This window comes from Diorhabda sublineata, chromosome 3 (assembly GCF_026230105.1).
Source record: "Diorhabda sublineata isolate icDioSubl1.1 chromosome 3, icDioSubl1.1, whole genome shotgun sequence".
Taxonomy (NCBI): Eukaryota; Metazoa; Arthropoda; class Insecta; order Coleoptera; family Chrysomelidae; genus Diorhabda; species Diorhabda sublineata.
The window spans coordinates 27,356,049-27,383,175 of record NC_079476.1 but is presented as its reverse complement, the minus strand read 5'-3'; the positions used below and the strand labels follow the sequence as shown (position 1 = coordinate 27,383,175).

The 27,127-nt window shown below is 30.4% G+C and overlaps 1 protein-coding gene across 2 annotated transcripts in view; it reads left to right on the top strand.

Moving 5' to 3' along the window:
- The window catches only part of LOC130441256 (LIM/homeobox protein Lhx9), a 71,687-nt gene that overhangs the window by 10,829 nt on the left and 33,731 nt on the right, over positions 1-27,127 (top strand). The window contains exons 2-3 of one of the 2 annotated variants that reach the window (XM_056774845.1): positions 12,306-12,645; positions 12,706-12,880. In XM_056774845.1, coding sequence (XP_056630823.1) covers positions 12,306-12,645; positions 12,706-12,880 — 515 coding nt within the window. Of the gene's footprint in view, positions 1-12,302; positions 12,646-12,705; positions 12,881-27,127 lie in introns of both variants that reach the window. The other variant, XM_056774844.1, reaches the window with a different exon arrangement.

Genomic DNA, 27,127 nt, shown 5'->3' with positions numbered 1-27,127 from the left:
AAGTTTTGATATTCAAGACATTGATAGAAATTCTGTGTTATTTATCCTTTACCATAACCTATGTATTTTAATAATAATCTATATCAAAATAACTTTATATTTACCACTTTTTACTTTTAATTTTTTGATATCCTAATGAATTTCCATATAGTAAATTTTGAAACACGCCAATTTCTTTACTTTTTCATCTTCAGCATAATTTATAAAACTAACATCTTAATATATAAAATGTATAAAATAAAATTAAAATACGACATAACCAATAACTAAACATTTATTTTGAGCGAGTAAATTCGATGTTAATCAAAAGTAAAATATGTTATTTTGAAGGTTGAACATATTTTATAAATTTACCGCTTGTTTTGGTTATAGATAGATTTAACCTCGAGAAAGTCGAGTAATAATTATATTAAATTATTTTACTGTTTCATTTCAAACTTGTATAAATTTTTTTTTAGTTTTTCACATTGTATACCTACCATATGATAGGTACAATTATTAGTTTTCATAATATGAGAATGAGTATTGTCCAGCCCCTGAATAATCACAATCTGATGATGTATTTATTATAATTTCATCGTATTTAGATAAATTAGCCAAGTTTGCGACACAATAGAAATTTTTTTATTTCTGATTCAAGGCTAGAATTAATGTTCAAAGTGTTAAAATGTGTGGATAAGGCTCAGGACTTTATATTTACTGCTTTTTTCACTTATTTTTAATTTATACAGTAGATAATATTTCCGGTTGAAATATTCCAGCATTTTTTGCAATTTTTAGCAGCTCTTTTTTTTACCTAACCAATTTATGTAATTATTCATATGTTTATGTAATAGTCCAATAGATTTTGACAAGTAAAAGTAATATATAGGTATACATATATTTTTTTCAATTCATAATCTATATTAGAATCAACTGTAGTATTCCGTCAGGCGAGGAATGGCGTGCAAAAAACCGGATGTTAAATAGAAATATAAATGGCGTTTGTGCACAAACACTGATTCAATCTTAGTAACATTGTAGCTGTAAATCTGCCAAAGTAATTAACGCAAATTCACATGTTAATCAGTGAAGAAATTGATTTGAGAAGGGGCTTGAACACACTTTCGTCTGGGAATTGTCCAACAATGATAATGATGACGTGGAAAGTGGATTTCGATAACACCAATACGAATACGAAGGACAATGTATTTGGTAACTTTTAAGGTTCATTCTTCTCGGCCATATAAAATATCATAATTTTACCGTAACAGACAGACCATCTGCTTTTAATTTTGTTTGGTATGTAAATCACGATGAATTCATGATTAATACCATCTATATTATTTTTGTTTACGTTTCAATATTTCCCATCGCCTTACAAATTAATTATTTGACATTTCGATTAAGTTTTATCAGTTCTCTAGCACAATCAGTATAAACCAAAACTGTTGAATAAATAAAGAAAGAAAGAACGTTGAACCTAATCAAAAAATGATTATAGGAACCACAAATCACCAAAAATTATATTTTTATACTTCCTCGCATCTTGTAAAAGTGAGTTTATCTAACGTGTTTTAATACGGATGCTTGGTTTTATCATTTGACCTATGTTGCTTCCTGAGATACGAGACGTTGTGGGTGTTTAAGATCGAGATCGAAAGTCAGGGACGGAGATTTATAAACAATTCTCAGGTACTTACCTAAAGCAATTATATATAATTTCAATTTTGGAGCACATTTGCTGTTTCACGACTCGTACTATGGAATAACATCAAATTAATAAACACTCGCAAAAAGTATATACAATTTTTTTCGAACGAGCATGCACAATTAAAAAGGAGGAAAATACGAAAAAATTATTATAAATTCTACCAAAGATTAGATTGATTTCTAGATTTCAACCGAATTGTAATAAATGTAAATATAATTATTTTGTGTATCACGAGCAACTCATATTGTTTTCTTTTCTGTTCTGTTTACAATGAACCATTGTACTCAAATAATAAAATAAAAAATGTTCTAAATCGCGTTTCACCCATCAGAATAAGCGAATGAGTCTATTCACATACTTTAACATTCTGTTTGTATGTATTTATTAACAAGTCTAGATCAGGTGAGTTCGGAGGTACACGCTTGAAGGAATCCTCTAGAACTATTATTGCCAGATTACGAGCAAAGATAGGAAATTATATTTATTACCGACTCTAGTTTAATTCGTTGGAAATTCTACACCAATTTCTTCATAAAGATTCCTTTAAACAATTTCTTCAATTAATTTTATATGCGATTATTTTAAAAATATCGATAGGAATTTAAAAGAAAAAATATTCGTTCTATAAATTGATCTTAATAAAATATGTTAATATTATACATTTCATATCGGATTAATATAATAAATTTTAATATATACGAACCACAATAAGATTATTTATAGTAGTAGCGCTATAGAAACGGTTTACTTGAAAAAGGTTAAATGTCATCGGGTAAATAAATATGACGGAACTGTGTTGTTATCATTCTCAACATAAGATATTCTGACTTATAATTTATTATAATAATATTAAATCGCCGAATAACTGAACTCCGCGGCGCGTTGGTATTTCTGCTGTAAAACAAATTAGTTGTTATTATTTGAGGGCCTCTACCTGACACGGTGACAAATTTTCATAACTAGAAAATATCTCTATAATTCGAGGGCTGAAACATTACAGCGTACTTATATAGAAATTTCAAAATACAAAACGGGTTCAATAAACAAAAAAATAATACAAATTTCACAATGAAATGTGAAAGATTACTTTAGAACTTGTATCAAATTAGCGATTGAACAGTATAATAGAATTTGAATATTATATTAATCGAAGAGTAGATATTATTGTTCGGATTTGGATATTGAGCATCAACTTACATCAAATACAATTTGCTTTTATTACAAATTTATCGTAAAATTGAAGTTGTTTATCCATTCTGTGAGCTCGTATGTAATACTAGCATCGTAACTAAATGGAATATAAGTAACCTCGGCGGTTTATAAATATAGTCGGCGTTTGACACTCCCTAAATTTATTGTGTGAAATATTAAGCAGTCTCCGTTTGAAAAATGTAAGTTTAAGATCGTTAATTACCGGGTCCGCCGTACATTGTCACTGTGTCGCTGTGTGTAGAAGCATCCGTAGACAAATGACTGCAGATATAATTTATGTCGGATATTTTTTGAATTTTATACCGTGTCCGGAACCATTAGAATGCCAGAAATAGCCCGAGTCAAAAATAATAAAACAATATGTTTGATGTAGGTACTGGAAATATTTGCATTCTCGCTGTTTGCATCTGTTTTGTGTTCCGATGATTTATTAACATTCATACTAATAAAAAAAAGGGAAATCGAAACCTTCAATTATTTTTTCAATTATTAATTAGTTTTAGTTAGCAAAAGTGTTGGGTCTTGCCGACAATAAAAAAGCCTTTAACAACCTAGGAAGTGGACACAACTGTTGTTGTCAACCCTCCGTTTGAAATATCGAAGCATTAGAACCCTTTCGATGCTCGCGCTCTTCTTCTTCTTCTTCTTCTTCTTCTTCGCTTCTTCTATTCTTGTCGTATGAGATTTCAGGGTCGGAAAATTCTCTTTCCAATCTATATGTACTAATAAAAGTATATACTGAATTCCATTGAACTGACCTACACTGCTTTTTTTTCACCCGCAATAATACCAACTATATTCACAATTGTACACGCCAAATTTTTCGTTTCTTATAATCATCACAACTATCTAGTTAGTTAGTCAAAAGACTTATACAATTCCATTATGCAGATCTGTTCAAAAACATCTTTGCAGGGATCCTATATCGTTGTTTCTAGGAACTATTCGAATATTTCAAGTTTTGAGAAATTTTCCAAATAAAACTCAGGAAACTATTTTGGAATTAGTAGAAAGCTGCTGTATTTTCCATTCTCTAAACTCCTAAACCCATGGTTAACGTACTAACAAAGATGTTGTAAAAAGGTACAATCATTGAACACCAGCTAGATATTTATCAACATTTGGAATTTATTTTGTTGGAAATGAACAGTATATACTGAATTCCATTGAACTGACCTACACTGCTTTTTTTTCACCCGCAATAATACCAACTATATTCACAATTGTACACGCCAAATTTTTCGTTTCTTATAATCATCACAACTATCTAGTTAGTTAGTCAAAAGACTTATACAATTCCATTATGCAGATCTGTTCAAAAACATCTTTGCAGGGATCCTATATCGTTGTTTCTAGGAACTATTCGAATATTTCAAGTTTTGAGAAATTTTCCAAATAAAACTCAGGAAACTATTTTGGAATTAGTAGAAAGCTGCTGTATTTTCCATTCTCTAAACTCCTAAACCCATGGTTAACGTACTAACAAAGATGTTGTAAAAAGGTACAATCATTGAACACCAGCTAGATATTTATCAACATTTGGAATTTATTTTGTTGGAAATGAACAGTATATACTGAATTCCATTGAACTGACCTACACTGCTTTTTTTTCACCAGCAATAATACCGACTATATTCACAATTGTACACGCCAAATATTTCGTTTCTTATAATCATCACAACTATCTAGTTAGTTAGTCAAAAGACTTATACAATTCCATTATGCAGACCTGTTCAAAAACATCTTCGCAGGGATCCTATATCGTTGTTTCTCGGAACTATCCGAATATTTCAAGTTTCGAGAAATTTTCCAAATAAAACTCAGGAAACTATTTTGGAATTAGTAGAAAGCTGCTGTATTTTCCATTCTCTAAACTCCTAAACCCATGGTTAACGTACTAACAAAGATGTTGTAAAAAGGTACAATCATTGAACACCAGCTAGATATTTATCAACATTTGGAATTTATTTTGTTGGAAATGAACAGTATATACTGAATTCCATTGAACTGACCTACACTGCTTTTTTTTCACCAGCAATAATACCGACTATATTCACAATTGTACACGCCAAATATTTCGTTTCTTATAATCATCACAACTATCTAGTTAGTTAGTCAAAAGACTTATACAATTCCATTATGCAGACCTGTTCAAAAACATCTTCGCAGGGATCCTATATCGTTGTTTCTCGGAACTATCCGAATATTTCAAGTTTCGAGAAATTTTCCAAATAAAACTCATCACAAGAGGAAACTATTTTTGAATTAGTAGAAAGCTGCTGTATTTTCCATTCTCTAAACTCCTAAACCCATGGTTAACGTACTAACAAAGATGTTGTAAAAAGGTACAATCATTGAACACCAACTAGATGTTTATTAACATTTGGAATTTATTTTGTTGGAAATGAAAAGTATATACACTGACCTACACTGCTTTTTTTTCACCAGCAATAATACCGACTATATTCATAATTGTACACGCCAAATTTTTCGTTTCTTATAATCATCTTAACTATCTAGTTAGTTAGTCAAAAGATTTATACAATTCCATTATGCAGACCTGTTCAAAAACATCTTCGCAGGGATCCTATATCCTTATTTCTAGGAACTATCCGAATGTTTCAAGTTTCGAGAAATTTTCCAAATAAAACTCATCACAAAAGGAAAGTATTTTGGAATTAGTAGAAAGTTGCTGTATTCTCCATTCTCTAAACTACCACAGCACAACACCAGCTAGATATTTATTAACATTTGGAATTTATTTTGTTGGAAATGAAAAGATAAGAAAATTGGTAGAATATAACTTGTAATATTAGAGATAAACATTTATATACGTATACGTATGTGCGCCGCTGTAGGTTTTTGCATGCAGGAATCCCGATTTACGTTGTTCTGCAGGAGCTACCGGATGGTCGACCAATGAGTTATATACCTGTAACTCACTTTCCACAGATTAGAAAATGTAAATCATCATGTCTTTTAGTTATAAATCAACAAGCTGTAATAGTCTCAAGGGAATTTATTTACTTATTCTCCTTCTCTCTCCTTCTACATTGACACCATTATTTATAGCTGTTAGCGAACAAGACATAAAAATTTGCTAAGTATACATCGGCATTCTGTTTTTGTTAAAGAGTAATTATATATATACATATATATATATATAGAAACGTATAACATTTATAATATCACATAGATATTATTTCCTATAATTATCTTAAAACAAAAATTATGAACAAAATAACGAAAATATTTAGCAATATATGACACAAATGTACGATTCTGTTATATTTAGTTCGAAAAAAAAATTCTTAGTCTACTTTAAGGCAATTTTCCGTCGACAAAGTGATTTAATAAACATTTTCAAAATAATTCGTTTTGAATTTTTTATAAGTTGCAATCCTGATTTACGACTTGAGAGAGATTCTTTTAATAAACTGAGTCGAACATATCAGGATTTCTAATCACGAATCTATGAGTATGACTACGGTGTACATGATGTAATTTATTTTATATCGATTTTTATGATGGTCGGTTAATGTACATTCCATGAGCGTTTAAAACTCTATAAATGGTGAACCTAATACTGATACTGTCAATAATTATAGATTAAAAGAATCAATAAACTGCAAAATATTAAATTACAAGGCACTTGATAAAAAACTACCTCGTGCTAGGTAAAGAGAAAAGTTTTTAATCGAGGAGCTTACCTTATGTTAGTTAAAACTTATCAACTATATTTTCGATTTGTTGTATTTGTTAATTTAAATAGAATTTATTATAAACCTTATTTTAAATTTAGTATTTTATTAGTAAAAGGCAAGATGTACCTTTCTTCCACGCAATTTTTAGCAAAAATTTGTTAAATAATCGTTAGTATTTCTTAAGTGTAAAATTAGAAAGTTATACCGATAATCAATAATGTATTCACAATTAAATAACTTATATAGGAACTTATATTGAAGATCTGGAGTTGATAATTTCTTATTTCTCGTGCTTTTCTCGGTTGGTTAATAGGACAAAAGCATATTCTGTTAATTTTTCGTAGATTCTTCCCGAAGTCTTTATCTCAGGAGCATTTTGATTAATTTTAATTAATTTATTAGACAAGAATTTTGCTGATTATTTGATTCTTTGTCATTTTTATTTATTTTGTGTTCAGCTCGCAGACTATTTCATCGAATACTTGGATAATTATAACTTGAGCCTTAAACAAACACGAAACGGCGGTAACACGCTGGCCGAGCGGCGATGGGCCGCTTTCATAACATAATGAGAGCTATGTGATAAGCCCGGTTCGGGCCAACGGGCCAAGTCGTGCTGTCTACCAGGGTCGTGAGAGTGATAGCTGTCAATAGTATCTTCTTCCACGGGCTGTATTTTAAGAAATATTCCTAAAATGACCAAAAACAAAATAAGAATCAATACTATACGTAAATTATTTCGAATATTCTTTCAAGTACTGGTGGGACGATAGAACAGCGTAAAATTAGTATCATGAAAAATTGTCTCCATTGAATCCAAATTAGAATATTATTTATATCTAAAAATTCCTGATTTTTTATTAAAAACTATTGTAGATAAATATGTTTATACGTGAATATGTAAAATGCAAACCCTTCGTTTATATTTGGCGTTGGTTAAAACGTAGAAAAGGTATTGCGGACAGGCCTAAAACTGACTAAGGACATTATGACACGTTTATAGTCATTAGACTAGAACTCTTTTTGAATACATATTAGATAATAATGGTTGTAACACTCACGTAGCTGACACAAGCTTAATAGATTACTACTAATAGTACTTCAAAATAATGACTTAATAGCTACAATCGTGATTAAATCCACCTCAAAGCAAAATCACTCACATTGGCTTTAATGCGATTTAATGTAATATTTTATTTGCGATAATAATGCCTGTAATTGATTTCGATTACCGTTTATTAAAGTTCATAAAACTGGGAACAGCTTTCAGTAATGTTCCGATCAAGTAAACATACACTAATAAAAGTGCGAATACTCTGGAATAGATAGAATAATTCAAATGATTGAATTTTATTTCGTTTATACTGTTTTGATTTCTTTGTTGGGGCATGTCACTTAATTATGTCTTTACTTTAAAATATGAATTATATAGTACTTGTTTTGGCAAAAGCAACAATTTGAACCGTATCGTTATTTTGACGTTGATAACTGGTTATTACATTTTTAGAATACTCCTCCTTAGGAACGATAAATGGATAAACATTACTCTTGAAATTGTTCGGAAATTATGGGTATTTTGGATGAAATTACCTTCGGATGATCGCTGGTTTCATCAAACAATGGTGTACGCTAAAAATCGTTAAACAAGTACGACAAGCGTTTCAAACATAATACATTCGATCATTGAGTTTATCAAGAAATAAAAAATTAGCTCTTGTTATGATGATATATTATGCAAATTTTCTTAAAAATTGTCGACAAATAAATTGTGTTCCACATAGATTAAAAGATATCAGCTACTCGTTTTCGCAATATCGACTCGATACTACAGATTATTATTAATTATTATGGTTTGCACGCTGCGATGATTCTCGTTGCCTCAAATAAATTTTCCAATCGACTCCCTCTAGATAAAGAAATAAACAAGAACGTTAAAGAAATGAGTATGTGTCAGAAGGGAAGTAGTTGTATGTTTCGCATGTAATAAAGCTGTAGAAAAGCGAAAATTTCAACGGCACTGTGCATGTATACAGCTAATACTAATGATAAAACCAGTGCAATAGATTCAAAATCATTGCATATTCATAGGCCTACACTAGTCTCACATGACTTGTAATTAGAATTATTTGCGCTTGAATAATAAATTGATTATCAAGTTTAACACGCATCTCTGCACGTTTCTTCCATAAAAATTATTAGATTGCTTATTTGCGATAAATAAAAAGCACAATTACTTGACAATAATAGTTAGAAAATATCATCTCTTACACAATTGTCGAACAACATGGAGTTGCAGAAGTTTTTTTTTTAAATTAGAACAAAATTTTCGATCTCTGAAGAATAACATTTCGTTGTACCGTATGGACTATGGAGTATCAAGATGCCGAAGGATTGTTTATGTGAAATTGAAAAAATATTGATTGTGACATTGTTACCAAATGAAAATTTTTACGTTATATAACATTTGTAATAACCTAAATTATTACTAAATGAAATTATCGTTTTCACAGTGTTGACAGATTATATTAACTTTCGAATTAGGCTAAATCTCACATTCTACGAATTTATAACCGGAAACGAAATTTTTTTGTCGTAAACAAAAATTCATAATCTTTAATTTATGCATGTAGATCAGACTCGGCCCACTTATGTAAATCCGAAGAAGATTTACGCAAGAAAAATTGAAAGAAAAAATTAAGAACAAGAATTTCTAGCGGTGAACATATTTGAATGAAAGGCAACTGAACGGTTTTCGAAACGCTGACAGTGCACGTTATTGACGAAAGAGGACAACTGACCGGTCGCGGTTCCGAAGGACCACAGGTTTCGACTGCCTTTTTTATAAATCAGCTGGTACTAAATTAAAATTTGTCCGATAATATTACCCAATACATATTTAAATTTATAGAAAAACAAGTTTGAACAATCGCAAAATATTCGCCGTATTCGAAATATATCATGAAATTATGCTTATCCCAAAATTCATAATTTTCTTTAACATAGTCTGTTTACTTGGAAATGAGTTTTCATCACCGAATAACGTTTTATTTCAAAATTGAAAAGTTTTTTTTTGGTAATGAACTATTCGATATATTGTAACGTTTTCACTGCTCACGGCTTGCGTTTCTTTTGTTGTTATAAACATTATACGATATAAACTTAACCAACTTCTTTTTGTAAATAATTTTCTTTGTAAGATATTTTGTCATATTATCTTTGTGTAGAAATATTTACATATTATATTTCATACCTCTTTTGTAGTTTTGTATGTACTTGTTGGTGACATACTGGGTTCCTGGAATTTAAGTTTAATTTCTCCTTTTGTTGAACTATTTTTATATAAACAAATTGAATGTTTGGTTTATTTTCTTTTGAGGTTAAGTCTTGATCTAAAGGAGGCAAGCATTATTCGAAATTTGCTAGACGTGATATAACTGATTGCAGAATTATGTTGCTTGTAAGAGCCAAGCTGCTTCCCATCAGAAGGTTAGATCCACATCTAGTTAACTATCCACGAATTAAGTTATTCGTGCAGTATTTTGAAAATTTTGCGGATATTGATTTTTGGTTGTTTATTCCGTTGAAAGGTTGTTTTGAAGAGTGATTTGTTGGCTGGTGTTTTAAAATTGAGCTATTGTTGCACTTGGCTAGATTGTCGTCATGACGTGTGACCCGATTTTGCTCAACTGCTAACTTCATTCATATTTTCCTTTTGACTGTCAACCGATGTGGGGTTTTTCATTATGAATTCGATTATAAATTTTTAAATTTGGCTCCAAATTCTATATTTGCGGAAGTCGTGATATTTCCGACTAAGAATTTGACGATTGGATTGTTCTTTTTGTCAGCGACCGTGGTAGCGTTAAAATCAATTTCTCCAGAGATTTTTGAAAAGCGGGATTTAGCCGGCCTAAAGTAGCCAACCGCCGATTTCAAAAATTCTGGAATATAAATAAATTGTTAATTGAAATCCAAGAAGAAGTAGATATAAGTTCCCTTCGTTAAAAAGGAGTGTAAGATCCTTTTTTTGTAAAAGCAGAAATAGTTCTAATTACTGTCTTATGAACTAGGCTAGTCTCCAAATTATAGATTAACTTCTTATTGCACTCAGGAAATGTTAAAAAATTAAGTTATAAATTATTTTATTAGTAGTCTATAAATTGGCGAAATTTTTCACAGATTGCATTTTGTACATTTTTCTTTTTAATTTAATTAGGGATCTAGTTTTGGACCTTTATTGAGGTTTAAAACTTAGACGACTTTAATTGGGATTTAACGTCAAACTTTAACTCCTGGAACTACCCAGTCGGGGACAATTAACCGAACGAACTTCTTTAATTCCTGACCGCATTCCACGGATGTGGTACTGTTTGTATTCTCCTGACAAGTAGGGAGTCTAATGTGTTGCTAAAGGTCGGATCAAATCTTATTAGTTTTTTTGTAAAATTTATTTCATTTTCCTGTAAACCAAAACTCATTAGGTTTGCGGGTAACTTTTTTTAACCTGTTTTTTTATAATTACAAATATAAATCATTGTATTTTATTTTCAACAAATAGCTTTATTCCTAAAGATACCTCAACCTATTACTTTTCTCAATTTAGGTTAAAAATCTGAGTGGTGCCCCATTTGGAACTTGAAAACATACAAAATTTCTGTACATATTAAACACAGCAAAATCTTGCAACGCACCCCGACAACACACATTAACATGATGAGCTTAGTCGGAGCCCAAAATGTGACCTTTTAGGTTACAATATAATTTTCGAAAGCAAATTTCGTACACTAAAGACTATAATATTACCTACTCATTTGTAAACGTATATAAATATGTGTGAGTTTACTATTGCCGTCTATGAGTGAGACCTGACTAAAATTTACATTTTAAATAAATATTCCACATTCAAATCGTTACTTGCATAAGTTATTCAATAATACACTTTATTGGATTGAAAATGACAGGTAATGGTGATTATTACGACTTGACTAGATTGTGAAATGATATTTTTAAATCTTGCCATAATAATATTTTAACGATTAAGTTTGAAAAATATGTTTTGACACGCTCTCATAGCGACGAAAATCGAGGGCGTTTTAGTTTCTATTATGAGAGAAGCTCGATAACGAAATATTTCAACAAGCAGACTCCGAATTCATTTTTGGTTGATCTTATTATTGAGGTACCTTCAAGTGAATGAAGGAAACTTCGTTATATAAACATACCTATTAAATGAGAAGTGATATTCAATATAATTTCGTTCTATTTTTAAGAACAATTCATTTCATTTTATCTAAAACAACCTCGACTAAAACGACTTTTATTTATGAAATAAAAATTGACAGAGCTACCTGTTTTGCTCTCTAAAAAATTAATAAAATAAAAAACCGCCTAGACAATTTTAAATAATTGGCCATAAAAATTTATGATAACGTTATATTACACGGAAACGGCATTAAAAAAATATTATAAAATAGATAATTGAATAGAATCCATATATTAATTAATAAGTTTTTTTTTAATTTTTAGTTCCATGATATTTATTGTCACATATGTATTTATTTGTAAAGCTCTTGTGTGAAAGGAAATTAACGGCGCCTAAACACCTTATCTAGCTCATCAGTAGTGCGTGCAATGTATTTTCTATTTTTTAATAGACGCTATTGAAATACTTTCATATTTTTTTTTTGTTTCAGCAGCAGCACGAGCAGTACATTGGTCCGGCGTATGATCCTTCGCGCGACCTTTCGCCGAATCTTCCTTCGTGCGAATCGTCAATGGGGGATCCGGAGCAAAGCATCTCCAGTGGAAGTTCTTGCAGCACACCCTCTAATAACAATCATCAATCATGCGGTTCCGAGATTTGTAGACCGCCACACGTTTCTTCCGGACTGCCACAGCATCAGCCTCAAAGATCTATTACACCCGCGGAACTCTGTAGACCTCATTCATCGTTCGATCAGCACATACCAAAGATAGAGCCTCTACAGTCGAATACTCCGCCTGAATCACCGGCAGCTAGCTGCATAGATGAAAACGGTAGGAAATTAATATAAATAAGAACATAAACAAAAATGATGTTTTAAATCTTTTTTTCAGGTACTCATTGTGCCGGTTGTGGAGCAAGAATAACTGATAGGTACTATCTTCAAGCTGTAGAAAGAAGGTGGCATACTTCTTGTTTACAGTGCTGTCATTGTAGACGAACATTGGAAGGAGATAATTCATGTTTTTCCAGGGACGGTAATATATACTGTAAAAAAGACTATCATAGGTAAGTTGTATCCAATTATTTTATTTAATATATAATCGTGGCTTTATCTTACACCTGAAAAATGCAATAAAATAACAACACCCTTTTTTTTTAAATATCCAACGAGTCGAGAAAACGGCATTTTTAACAAATTTCTTCATCTTCTTTTACTTTCAGTTGGCTGGTTCACACGTAACTTTTCTCACATGCTTCGACAAAATGATATGAAAGTCGTAAAAAACCACATTGTAGAAGTATTTACTTGAAAAATCTCTTAAATATTTGACCTTGCTATAATCGTCGAGAAAAAATTAGGTGAGAGTGGGGAATTTTTTTCATTTCTTATTATTACAGTAGCGAAATTTACAAATCGACAGCAATAACAAAATATATATATTATATAGAAATATATCATGTAGAATACGACTAAAACATAGTTAAGAATTATTAAAGAATTAGAAAATAAGGTGGTTTTGTCGATTTTATTAATGTTTAATTGCGTTTTCGAATCCAACATTAAATTTGAGTAAGATTTCTACAATATACTGTGGAAAAAAAGAAAGAAAAAGGCGGCTTTGAGTATATCTTTTCGAGAAAAAGACTCGATGCCATTATCTACGACCATGTAATGGTATGTGAATAAACTAAACCCGTATATAAATTCAAATACATATTCATTGAAGGGAATTGAAATATTCTCCGGTTTCCCCCAGTGCCAATATCTCGGTGCTATGGGTACTTAATATGTCTTGTTATGTAATTAATCAGCAAGTTATACTAAAACAGTAGCGACGAAATATTTCTCAGATGCACAGACAAAAGAAGATACGTCATGAAAAAGTATTAAATTGTTGGAATATTCTTAACTTAAGAATAAAATATTTTTTTTAACGAAAGACAGGAAAATCTCTATTTGAAGGGAATGCGAAACATCGTGGTACTGGCAATGATTTGTAGAATCATCTTGATAATTGATGAAAACTATTTGCGAGCATCTGACGTTATTAACATATTCGAAATAGTAAAATAGTCGCTTTAAAAATACTAAAATATTCAGTTGATTAAACTTTTTGTCAATCTAAACGTTTCCTTGTCCTATGGCGATTTGATGTTATTGTAATTGTCGATTGATTTCATTTAAATTTTAGAACTTCAAACGTTGATACGGATAAGAGTGTTTTTGAAATTGCCATTATCTAGAAATTTTTAAACATGTTTTACAGATCTTTGCAAGTAGTCAAAACAAGTGATTAATTCCAAGTCCTAAAAATATAAATCTGAAGATATGTATGTTAAGTTTTATAAGACATATGCGGCCAAGTATTATTTAAAACAATTTTTTTTATTATCAACAAAAAAACTATAATCATACTAATCACGTGCTTTTATGATGTTTCTTATATAATTAACTTGAAAATATTGGAAATGTAACCAGTACTGTTAGTTATACGATATTTCCCAGTACCATATAAAACCCATTTTTCTTTTGCCCATTTTCAATACGTTGACAGCAAATGTACAGTGTCTCTGTTTCTTTACAACCTCTTGGCTTTTCTCTTTTTATGGTTGTGATAGTTTTATCCCATTGACCATTGACAGAGTATGTGGTATTCAATGGGTGCTTAGTGTGGCCAACCGCGACTTGACTCTTATTTATTACATATTTTTTTCTCTATTTAATCGCTGCGACATATTTGGAATTTGCTTCAAAACAATCTACGATATACTCTATCACTAATATACTTTCGATATATTTGAAAAAAGTAATTATTTGTACGAGCCTCTTAATATCATTGATATTTTCCTTTTCTTTTTAGAGTTTCAACAACCTAACAATACAGTTTGTTTCAAAAATAAAACTCGATAGATTCACAAAATTTAAAATATTTTTGTCTAGATATGAATTGGTTTTTCAAAAATAACACTCTTACACATGTTCTACTGTACCGTCAATTACACATAATGCCGATAAAAAAATTGAGAATAATTATAGCAATAATAACATAGTATTAATGCAAATTTGATATATGTATATTTAAAGCAATGGGTCAATATAAAAAATGGACTGATAGAAATTACGTAGAACTATTAAATAAAGTAATTATGTTTTTATTTTCAAATGACCATAATTTACATATATTAAAATTTCCCGATTTTCAATATCTTGCGCGTAATTTTTAATTTTATTTCGATCTAAGCGTATATCGTTTATGATTAGGTTAGGTATTGGTAATGTTGATTAACATTCAATTGCACCTGCTTAGCAGCTTTTCATTATATAGAATAAAATAACTTGTTTACGCGTTTTCGTTATCCGTTAATTTCATTTCTTAAAGGTGCCCATATGAATCATATGAACTGTTAAGTCTGGTTTTATTCACTGGATGCTTAATTTTTCTTACCATTTATTAAATCTCTTATATTTTTTGTATTTATTCATATTCATGATGTTTGTTGCGTTCTTTTTTTCTGTGTGCTTCTATCAGTTTCAATATAATGTTTCCAAATCTTCTTGATTTTATGGGTCTCTTCTGTTTTAAAATTAGTTTTTTTTTAAATTTTTTAAAAGAAAAAAATAATTGTTGTTACAAGTACTTTTTGCGTATTTATATTAATCAATAGATCACCTACATCATGAATATGTTTAATACAATAATAAATACCCAAATTGTCATTGTCAAATCATCTTATGATTTAGAAAGATAGTAGTCGAAGTATCAAATTATTATCAGTCTTTCAAAAATTATGAAAAAACTAATTTTAAAACAGAAGAGACCCATAAAATTAAGACGATTTGGAAACATAAACATATTAAAAGGTCTAAGAAATAAGAAATTTATAATTATATTTATTTATATATTGTATTGACCTTAAATTTTCTAGACGGTCGGTGGGTTGTTTGAAAGATTAACTTTTTATAAAAAGTAGTTTATGGAAAACAATCAAACTTATTTTGATAACAAATAATACGCGCTTTATGCAAAATTATGTCACTAACTATTTATAAACATTCTGTTGTGAATGAAGATTCAATAAAATATTATTGCTGATGCTCACAATAATTAAAAAGTAAATCAGTTTTTTTACTTCATTATAGAGAGAAAAAAATTCATATTCTGTAGATCGATCTATTAATGGACATCCAGTGGATACAGGAATAATGATAAAATGAAACAGTACCTACATTTTCCCTGTTCATGTAACTTGGAACGAAAAAGTAATGACCCATATTTTATATATGTTTTTTTCATTCGTACGTAAACTCGATAGAAAGAAAATTGTTGTAAAACGATATCTTATCTTTAGTAAATGAGTTAATATATTAATTACTCGACAAAAAGAGGTTGTTAACATTTTTATTGCTTTGACAGTTGTTGGATTTTATTAAGTGAGAGCTATCAAAATCGTAAATTGAATATATCGGGTCGTAGTATCCCACGCAAATAAAACTAACGAAAATGGAATGAAATAATGTAGTCATTAGTTATTGTGAATTAAAATAAGTTGGATCTATCTACTGTCTCCCAAAATCTATACACAGGTGAAAGAAGTATATTTTAATCCAACGCACAGTTCGCTTTAAATATGGTTATGGTGTTTTAAAAGTTTCTGAAATAATTTTTCGGGATCATTTGATTATAAAACGTGACGTTGTAAATTCGCACATCATTTTTTCTTTACAGAAATATTTCGTAATGTAACGGTAAAAATTTCATGTCAAATTACCACCAATTATTCGGTGACAGCAGATGCATTTTCAATGACGACGTATTTTCCTAGTATGTAATTTTGAAATACATTATGTAAATAACACTAAAATTCACGATACAGATAATAATTAGCATAATTATATTTATCTGCCTGCAAAAGACTATAAAATTGGTTATTTCCGAACGTGCGTGTTTAAAACAAAAATATTCTTTTCTCTAATATAAAAATTAGAAATCTTTAACGTTATTCACAAACGAATAATATTCCATTATTATTATGTCATAATATTGGAACTAAAATTGTATTGAAATAATTCCGTGCAGAGTCAAACACACGCAAAAATAAAATAAGTCTACTAATCAATCACAGTCACATAACAAAACAAAAGTTGATGTCTCTGAGGTACTAAACAGCACTTATACAACTGTCATTGTACCTCACACAGCCAACTTGTATCTCGAATCTATTGTGTGCTGACATGAAAATTCGAACTACGGCAATTTATCCCCGATAAGTCTCTCTGCCGGAGGTAAATGGCCAAATCGTGACCATTAGTTCGACCGGAGGCCCCGGGGGCCTCGGGACTCGGCTCGGTAACCCGCGATACTTCAACGGGAAAACTTTCCACCACCATTAATTGATTTCCTTGCGTTTTGTAAATTCGGAAGAAGGCAGTGGTGTACCGGAAGCTTATTAATTCAATTCCCAATCATCTATCAAAAATTAATAAAATTTCAGTCCTTTACATTAATACATATATTGATTTGGTGAAAAACTAAGCTATGATAGTGCCACCGAAATAAACTTTACTTAATTTTAACTTTTTCGTAATATTGTTCAAACACAAAGTAATAGTTTCATTCAGTTCAAGTTATTCTCTTTATTGAATAAAAAATTTGAAAAACACGCAGTTTCTCTAACAAATCTTTTATATCCAAAAATACATCAGTATCTTGTAGGTACGTTGTGACGCCTCTGAGAACTATACTAAGTACACATTTCGCCGTTCTCGTCCTGCGAGATATATCTTGTGCAATAGATTCCTATCGTTGAAATTCATTTTGGCCGTACGTGTTTTATGAGGTAAAATACGTATCTTTAAGTACTCGCCTGGAGTTTACAGTGTGCCGAGCACGTCCTCCACCGATAGCAATTAGCCATAGAACGGCTGTACTTAACTCGAAACTATTAAACACAACCCTATAATATATTTATTATAAAGGGAAAATAAACCCAACAGAATTAACCCATCATACAATTCATTAACTACAACAAATAGTAGTTCACTTATCTACTAGTATTAGCTCCTGTGAATGAATGAATTTTAATTTAGATATTGGTATTACTATTGTTTTATCACCTTTTTGGTGAATGGAATATTATTCATTTTCTAAATTAATTTAAGAGTGCATAATATTCAAGTAACGATGACCCACACCCGAATAATGGACCGGTTTCGGAAACTTAAAGCCTGTTTGTCGAGATATGTAAGTAGAAACTTATACACTGATCAACGAAATTTCCTCTCCAAAAAAAATAATCTACATGTACATTAAAAAAAATGGATACAATCAAAAATTCAATGACATTATTGTTGTTGATACTATTTATGGTCCTATTAAAGTTTTCCTGCTCAAAAGATCCACAATATAAAGAATTCCATTTTATATCACAAAAAAATTATAAACGTTTCAAACGTGAAGAAATTGTTAGAATACCGCTAATAATCTGACAGTATTATTTTATTTTTTCTAAAAAACAAATCATTTAAAAATTCAAATACCTCATAACGCTAGAATCGTATTATTCATTCTGTTATAAAGAGTAAAATCTGTTCCCGACATATGGTCTATGCACTTTAAGTAATCAGTTGGTTCTCAATCTGTTTGCCAAGTATAATACATTGTGTGAACTTGGTCGGTTATCAGAGTCTTTTAAACATGCACAATACAATTTTAATGAATATTTACAAAGATTAGTTGAACAGAGGCATTTGGAAACGAATTTAATTTAAAATGTTTCTTTATGCCTCTTTTTTATTTTTTATGGGCCTCAACTTCTCTGATTCGTAATTTCTACGACTGTTATAACCAAATTCCTCTAGGAATTGGATTTTTACGCAACAATAGTTTCTTTATTCAGGTCTTCTATTGCTTTTGCGTCACATTTTCCTGTCACTGCATCTTCTGTAGGTATTGGTACAACTACCGTATGATAATTAATTTCAACGTAAAAATAGCTGACCTAAACGACTTCTTAAGTACTGAACAAACACCACTCTATTCATATATTTTAAAGTATACGAAACTCACATCTTTTATTTGCCTTCTCTTCCTCTTGTGTCTACATAAAAAACAATTTTTTAGGTAGTTTGCTTCACTACGTATTTGCATTTGGCAAGGTCGTTGAATTCTTTTCCTGTCTGCATAAAAATCCCGTTATTTATCCCAGTCCGTTCAGTGAACGATGTGAAAATGAATATTCCGTTTGCAAGTTATTATGAAATATCCCCTTATAATTAATAAATAGCTATATAAAACAGGTCAGGATCAACCTTTTACTTGTTTAAAAATTGAAAGTATTTTTATTTAGTCTTTTAAAAATGAGTCGAAATCAATTATAAAAATGTTTTCTTCAAGGCTGGAATTTTTTAAAACTTTTCCTTGATAGTTTCAAGTTACAAACATTTCTTATGAGAAGAAATGGAATCGATGTATAAATGACTATCGATTGAAATGAATTTAAAACTACATATTTAACTAGTATACCAAATTTTCCGTTTCAATATAATTGCTGCAAGAATGTTTCTATTTTCTCAATTGATTTTTTAAATAATCAGAATCCGTCCCTGTTCAGTTACCATAAAATTGCATATTCTTGTAACTGTTCCACTCTAATGCCATTATTATGTTCACATTATCTGATTCAGACGTACCCATTTTAACAATAATACCTATGTTTAATTAAGTCCAAGCCAAATTATAAGTTTCCCGACATAATTGTAATTGAACAATAGAAAAAATATGTAATATAACGTGTATAAAGTCACATATATCCTTTCAGAAAATCTGCAAACTGGTTATAAACGACTCCATTACAATAATTGTTTTATGTAAACCTTTTTCATTTTTATATTCGTTATATATGTTTGTTAAAATGACTAAAGTATAGAAACACACACAGATTCGTTTAATAACTTTTATCAAGAACTTTCAAAACATTCCGGTATTAACTAATCAGATAATAATCGTAGAAAAATGAATAATGAAGAACTGTACTCAGTGCATCGGAAAAGTGAGTTTTCCTTCTGAAATTAAATGCTGATTTGCAAAATAGTGAAAGAACAATATGACGACTGTTATTTATTTCAAACTTATTTATTTCGCTTAAAATTTCTGAAGCCGGTGTCGTGCGTTCGTTTTCAAGATGCGTGTCATAGTCATTTTAAGTTTTCCAAACAATCTGAGAACCCTCCGGACTCGTAGTAATTTTCTTATTTTCTCCGAACAACTCTTACGTGAAATTGTCGTTTATTCTGCACTTCCGCCGGTCTATTCCTATACAATCGACAAAATACTTACGTAAAACCAAATAAAATAAATCACCCACAATATGATTACACGAATAGATCATGAAATGTTATTGAAAGTTATAATGTGTGGATTTACTGCATGCAACAGTCATTTCGTTATTGCCGTATCCAAAGAAGAAATCAACAAAGTTATGGAAATACTAGTATGCGAAAGCAGATTTCAAGGTACTAATCAAGCTGTCCATGTTTTGTTGTACTATATAATATAGAAAATCTCACGTGAATGAAATTACTTATTAAATAGAAAGAGAAAAGTAGAACCAGAAAAAAATATACGAAAAACCAAAATATTTAAAACTTGTTACTGGATGGTCATTGATTTTTAGCACTCAGTTGTCGAAATTTTTTCACTACCTACCTACATATTAAAGTAGTGCAACTAAAAGCTTTTCGTGGGAAATATAAAAATAATGAAATGAAACTGAATACATGATACTTTTAAAATGTGTTAAAAGATGATTTAAATAATGAATTTCTGATAATATTATTAAAAATATCGTTTCATTTTCCTCCTAGACGAAAAAATTAAACGTGACATACTGTATAGTAAAGCTAGTGAACGATGACTGTTGATTGTCGATCATCATTTCTTGGAATTGACTGTCGAACTCATCGTACAAGGCAATGGGAATAGTATTGGCTTTGTCTTTTTACGAATCAGGGCCACACATGTCGAACGAATGGCTACTAACCGAATCACTATCATTTTATTTAGATTCTATGGTTTTAACAACTAATCGTCCTCAAAAATGCCACCAAATTAAAAACTTTCGTCCGGTCAATAATCAGATAACGTAAATTAAACATATAGAGAATGGTATGAAAATATAGTAAACGAGAATAGATAATATTTCGAGCTTATGATAATAAGGATTTTGTTTTCCAATAGACATATTCAAAAGATACTGGCCAGACCGTATCATGTCCTATGAATCGGTGTATACTTAACGATATCTGAATATCTTGAATTTTATAATTATAGTAAATTCCGACATATTTTTTCATTATTTCGTTTTATGTAGTAAAGTAAATATCCTTCGTTCGATTCGTCCAACATTTTTCGTTAAAATATTCACGAAGCGCCAGGATGCAGCTCAATAATACCGTTTCAAAATCCACAATTTCACAGTTGATTTTTTTCTCCCCAACGGCATTCTCACTGCTTACATCCGCCGAAATAAAAAGAGTCGTTTACCTCCATTATAATTTAGTGAGAATGCAAAAGAAGACGCCGGTAGCATGTGTCTGTCAAATCAGTGTTGTTAACTGTGTGCAACTATAATTTGCACATCTACATGCACTAAACTCACGGCGGGACGAGTAACAGTCACGCCGGAGTGCAGCGCGTACTCAGTAGGCCTGGACAGGTGAGCCGCAAAATCAACAAACGCATTTTCTACACACGCGATATCGTGATAGAGATGTGGAAGGCGTTTTGTTAATTTGGAACAAAATCATAGAAAAGACCATTTCTAGTGATTAGATTTTAATACCGTACTTATAATAAGTTTTGCATAAAATTGAGCCCGCCTCTATTTATTTCTGCCGCTCTCAAAAATAACGGTTTCATATTCTCAACTACTATAATTGCAGTGTAGACATTTCGAAAATATTAGCATAAAAAATATTCTTTAAACAGTATATGTATGTAATCATTTTTTACGAAAATAAATTTTCAAAATGTTTTTACTTGAATTGATCGCGGAAAGTTTCTGCACCAAACCCCCAAAAAATATTTCTTAATATAGCTATATTCTGCGTGATAACCTATCTATCCCTGGTTATCTGGTAAATGGGGTATTAATTTTGGATGTCCTTTCGATACTTTTATTTTTTGTTCAAATGATACTTCTTTGGTGTATTAATTTACAAGGAGGTGTAACTTGTAGTGTCAATTTAATTTAAAAATCGATACTTCAAATGTTGATTCGGTGTTGGATTATTAAATTAGGTAACATATAAAACTCAAAAATTATAAAAATTGTTTGTTAAAACTTGACATGATATTGTTTTAATCATATTCGTGAAGTTTTTTAAATGTTATGTTCATTATAAAGACGAACTTAAATACACTTATTATTTTATTTTTTAACTATACGAAAGTTATCAAGAGAAACATATGGAAAAGATATTAAAAATGTAGGTACTGTTTATCTTTATAATAATGGTTCGGCTTCTATTATAAGCGTGCAATTAAAAACATCGATAAAACAAAAACAAACGACGTCTTATCTTGAAAGTAATGCCATTTTTCACAAAGTAAACAAGCTCTTTTTTAATACGTCAAATAAAATTTCTACAATCGTTTTCGATAGGTTATAATTGCAATTAACATTATTTTCTTCCATATTCAAATATATTTCCATATTTTTCAATATATAATTTCTCGAAATAGATTAACTCAAATTTAATTCTACAACTGATGTGATGCGTTCTATTCTAATACCGGATTTCCCATATTCAAAAATTCATACTACTAGTAGTCTTATCAAAATATTCAACCTCGGTATTACAAATTTATTGCGAGATGCTTTGAAACTTCTCACATACTGTTTCCCAAAAAAAATTTACATCAAAAACATATTTTCTCTCATGAATTGTCTGCGTGAAGTAATCTTCACATCATAATTTATTTTCATAATTTCTTATGCTCATCATAAAGAATTTTACCCGAGCGACGTTGTCATTTCTTCAAAATATCTTGAATTTTTATATTTCAATATAATTAAGTGGAAAAAAATAAAACTTTTATAATAATGTATGAAGTAGACGTTTCAATATTTCAGTATTCCACTCAAGCAAAAGCTAGACATACGTTTTGATTTTTCATTATTCAATTTGAACAGATTTCTTCGAGTCATTTTAGAAAAAAAATTATCAACGAAATACATTCGAAACAAAGATATAGTCAGACAAAAGAATTTATTTGAGCCTTACATATGCAGCCAAACTAAAATCCAATCCTTCCAATCCGACCAATTCTCCAAGAAATTCCCAAATCTTTTTTCAAATAAACCCAGAACCCCCAAACCTTCCTATACTAGAATTCGATCATATCTAAGCGAATTAAATTTCTTTATTCCTGAATGCCTTCTCTTCTCAAACTCAACCATGGACAATAGAAAGCATGAAATTCACTACCCAACTCACTTCTTTCGACAAACACCACACCAACCATAAGCTAATCGAAAGACACTTAAATAACATACTCAATGAGTACAAAAACTTTGTACATATATACACAGACGCATCAATATCAATCATTACACCAACCTCCAAATATATGATAAAAGCTCCTCAAACCCTATCCACTTTCACTGCTGAATTATACGCAATATATCGAGCTACCCACTTCGCCGTTTCATCAAACGAGCCTAATCATGTCAGACTCTCTTAGCTCAATCCAAAGTCTTCAAAAATTTCACACCACTAATCCATTAGTAATCAAAATCAAGCAACAACTGCAATACATACAAGACAACAACAAAAAAATAGTATTCTGTTGGATCCCCTCACACATTGGAATAAAAGGAAACGAAGAGGCAGACCTAACAGCTAAGGAAGCTGTAATTAGTGATAGTGCGGAGTGTGTGAACTTTTTAACTACTACCAATATTAAAACAATCTTAAAGCGTAAAGTGTTTAATGAATGGGAGATCAAATGGTCAACATCCACACACAAACTTCGTGAAGTGAAAGACTCAATAAAACCATGGTCAATACTACCGAAAAATCGCAGAGATGAAGTTCTTCTAACACGTCTGCGTCTAGGCCATACGCGACTAACGCACAACTACTTATTTGATGCGAAACCCGAACCAAAATGTAGCAACTGCAATTGCAAATTGACTATAACACACATAATCGCAGAATGTCCATCTCTTAACTCAGAAAGATCATCATCAAATCTACCACTCGGAACAATACGTGAAATTTTAGGACCAAAATACAACATTACTTACCTTAAAAATTACCTTAAACAGATCTCTATCATAAATTTAATTTAACAATTATTCATAGATAAAATACTAAATCGCTAAATTTTGTAATAAAAAAAAATATATATAATCACGTCAATGAAGCCTTTGCTTCGTAAGTCCTCAACAGCAGCACCGATTTTGATGATTTTTTTTTATATTATTTAAAATCAGAAACCTCTTAGAGCGGGGACGGAACTATTTATATTGTTTAAACAATATCAACGACATTTATATAAAAAATTCAGTTTGGTCTCTATTGTTTTGTAAAAAAATCTCCATATATTAATGTTATTGTAAAAAATAGTTGTTACAAAAAAGTTTTTAACAATAATTTAATATTTAAAATAAAAAAAAAACTTTTATGTGTTACCTGCATACGCTACAAATACTTCTTTTTGCTTACACATGTGGACGAGGATAATTGTCTACAGTATATTAGATATTTACGTAATAATTATGGCACTAATGTTAAATTTGTATTTGATGGATATAGTAATGATGGAACTAAAGTGTCTGAGAGAAATCGTAGATATATCGGCAATACTTCCATTGATTATTTATTTGAAGAAGGCATGCCTTTAAACACAACGAAAGAGAAACTTTTAGGTAACAGCAAAAATAACAATAGGTTTATTAATATTCTCTGCAAAAACCTAGGCGAAAATAATATTAAGTGGAGTCAAGCCGAAAGTGATGCTAAATTGTTCCTCTCTTCAATTAGTTGTTGTAGCTGAAGATATTGAAGTTAGTTTTATTGATGGCTTTAGCACCTGATGATAAAGAAATGTTTTTTTTTAAACCACTAAAAAATAATATCTCGCAACGAGTTTTCTCAACTGAAACAATATTAGAGAAACATCCAAATATTAAAAAAAACCCTCTGTTTTTTATTCATGCATTCATTGGATGTGATACTACATCCGCTTTCTATAACAAAGGAAAAATAGTTTTTGATGATGATAAAAAATTACATGCAGCAGCTGAAAATTTTATGTTTGAAGAGCAAAATGAAGAAGTGCTTTTTAATGATGGTATTGATTGTATTCTAACAATGTGTGGTACTAAAACTGCCAAATGCTTGAAAATGAACTGCGATATAAACGTTTCATAGCATTAGCTTCAAAAAATAAAAGCGTACAACTTAATTCCTCACCTCCGACAGAAGATGCAACAAAACAACATATCAAAAGAGTCCAATTACAAGTTCAGCAATGGAAAAATAATTCATCGATACCACCTGAAGAATGGGGTTGGCGAAAAGAGAATTATTTAACACCAATCAAAATGCCACAACCAGCAGCATCTGACAACGTTGTAAAATTGATATTTTGCTCTTGCAAAACAGGATGCGGTTCAGCGTATGGCTTCAGAAAAAGTGGTTTTCATTGCCCACCAGCCTGCATAGTTTGCAGTGGAAATGACTGCAGCAACCACCCACCACTTGAAGAAGATGAAGAAGTCTCCGAAACGCGACATGAGAATGAAAATTAAATGTATTTTTTTTGTATATAAAATAATGAATTTTCTATGGTCAATAAACAGGGCCGGATTAAGATTTATAAAGCCCGGGGCTAAAATAATGACGGGGCCCCCTTAAGGAATTCGAAAACCCGGAAAAATTCACAAAATAATATCAATACGTTAGATTTGTGGTATCAACACATCAAAAAATACAGAATGATTTCCAAATGATGGGGCCCTCTTGGACCTGGAGCCCGGGGCTATAGCCCCCCCCCAAGCCCCTAGCTTAATCCGGCCCTGTCAATAAAAAATTTATATTTTGGCCACAAATTAATTCATTACTAGTCATTACTACACAGAACAAACTTATAGGTAATTGTTTATAACATTCATTAATATAATTACGTTTTTAATGGATATTTTATAGTAGAAATTTTTTTGTGCATAAATATAACCAAGAGGTTTCTGATTTTAAAGAATTTAAAACATCAAAATCGGAGATATTCTTGAGGACTTCCGAATATTGCCTGTTTTATGTATTCATTGAGGCGACTAATATTGTAGAACTCAAATTGACGTATAATAGATTTTACTCTTGAAAACCTTTAGTTTTTTTGAAAACTGTATAAAAAAGGCATTCTCGACCAAAAAGTCAGAACAATAGTTTTCTTTAAAAGATCAAAATTATATAAAAAATACTCTTTCTGAAGAATTTCGTCAGCATTTTGTCCAGTGTAAGGAGAAAAAATATGTGACAACTTTTCTTAGGTTCTGTCGAGGAGATTTAAAAAAATATTAATTTTAATTTTTACATTTGATATTAGAAAAGCGGATCTTAATAAATTCCATACTCGAAATCATGATTGTAAGATGATATCTATATGTACGTTGTAGAAACATCTCGACAGACAGCAGGGGTTCCGAGGAATGGGAATTTTTTATTATATTTTGTAGCTATACAAGTATACGTGTAAAATTTAATATTCACATATTTCTACTACAAAATTGTTCTCGATTCGGTGTCCGGAATATGTAAGTAGAAGGTTTCTACTGGCTCCGATTCCGATAAAATCAGAAACTGTTTAGGGGAATACTATAAAATAAGAAAAATATTATCGTAATATAATATTTTTGTATATCTATAGTTAGATATCAGTAATAATTATAATTATGGTATGAAAAAATATTTCTTTCAAATGTCGGCCAAGGTTACTAATTATATTTTTAAAAATATTAAAATAATTAATTGCTGTTTGAGAAACTGTTATCTATATGTTAATTCCATTTTTGTATTGTATGTGTTAAAAAATAAAAACTGAATTTAAAATAAGTACTAACAAACCATTAAAAATATTTTTTTCTTCGTTTTTATTTAGCGATGAACATTTCTATTGTTCCCAAGTATATCCTTGTAACTTTACGTTTCCAAGTTTTCTTGTGATACTCTTTTCTTTTCTAAAAAAAGCTGAATACTGATTACCAACGATTTTTTAAATTTTTCCTTAATTCATGTTGATTTAATAG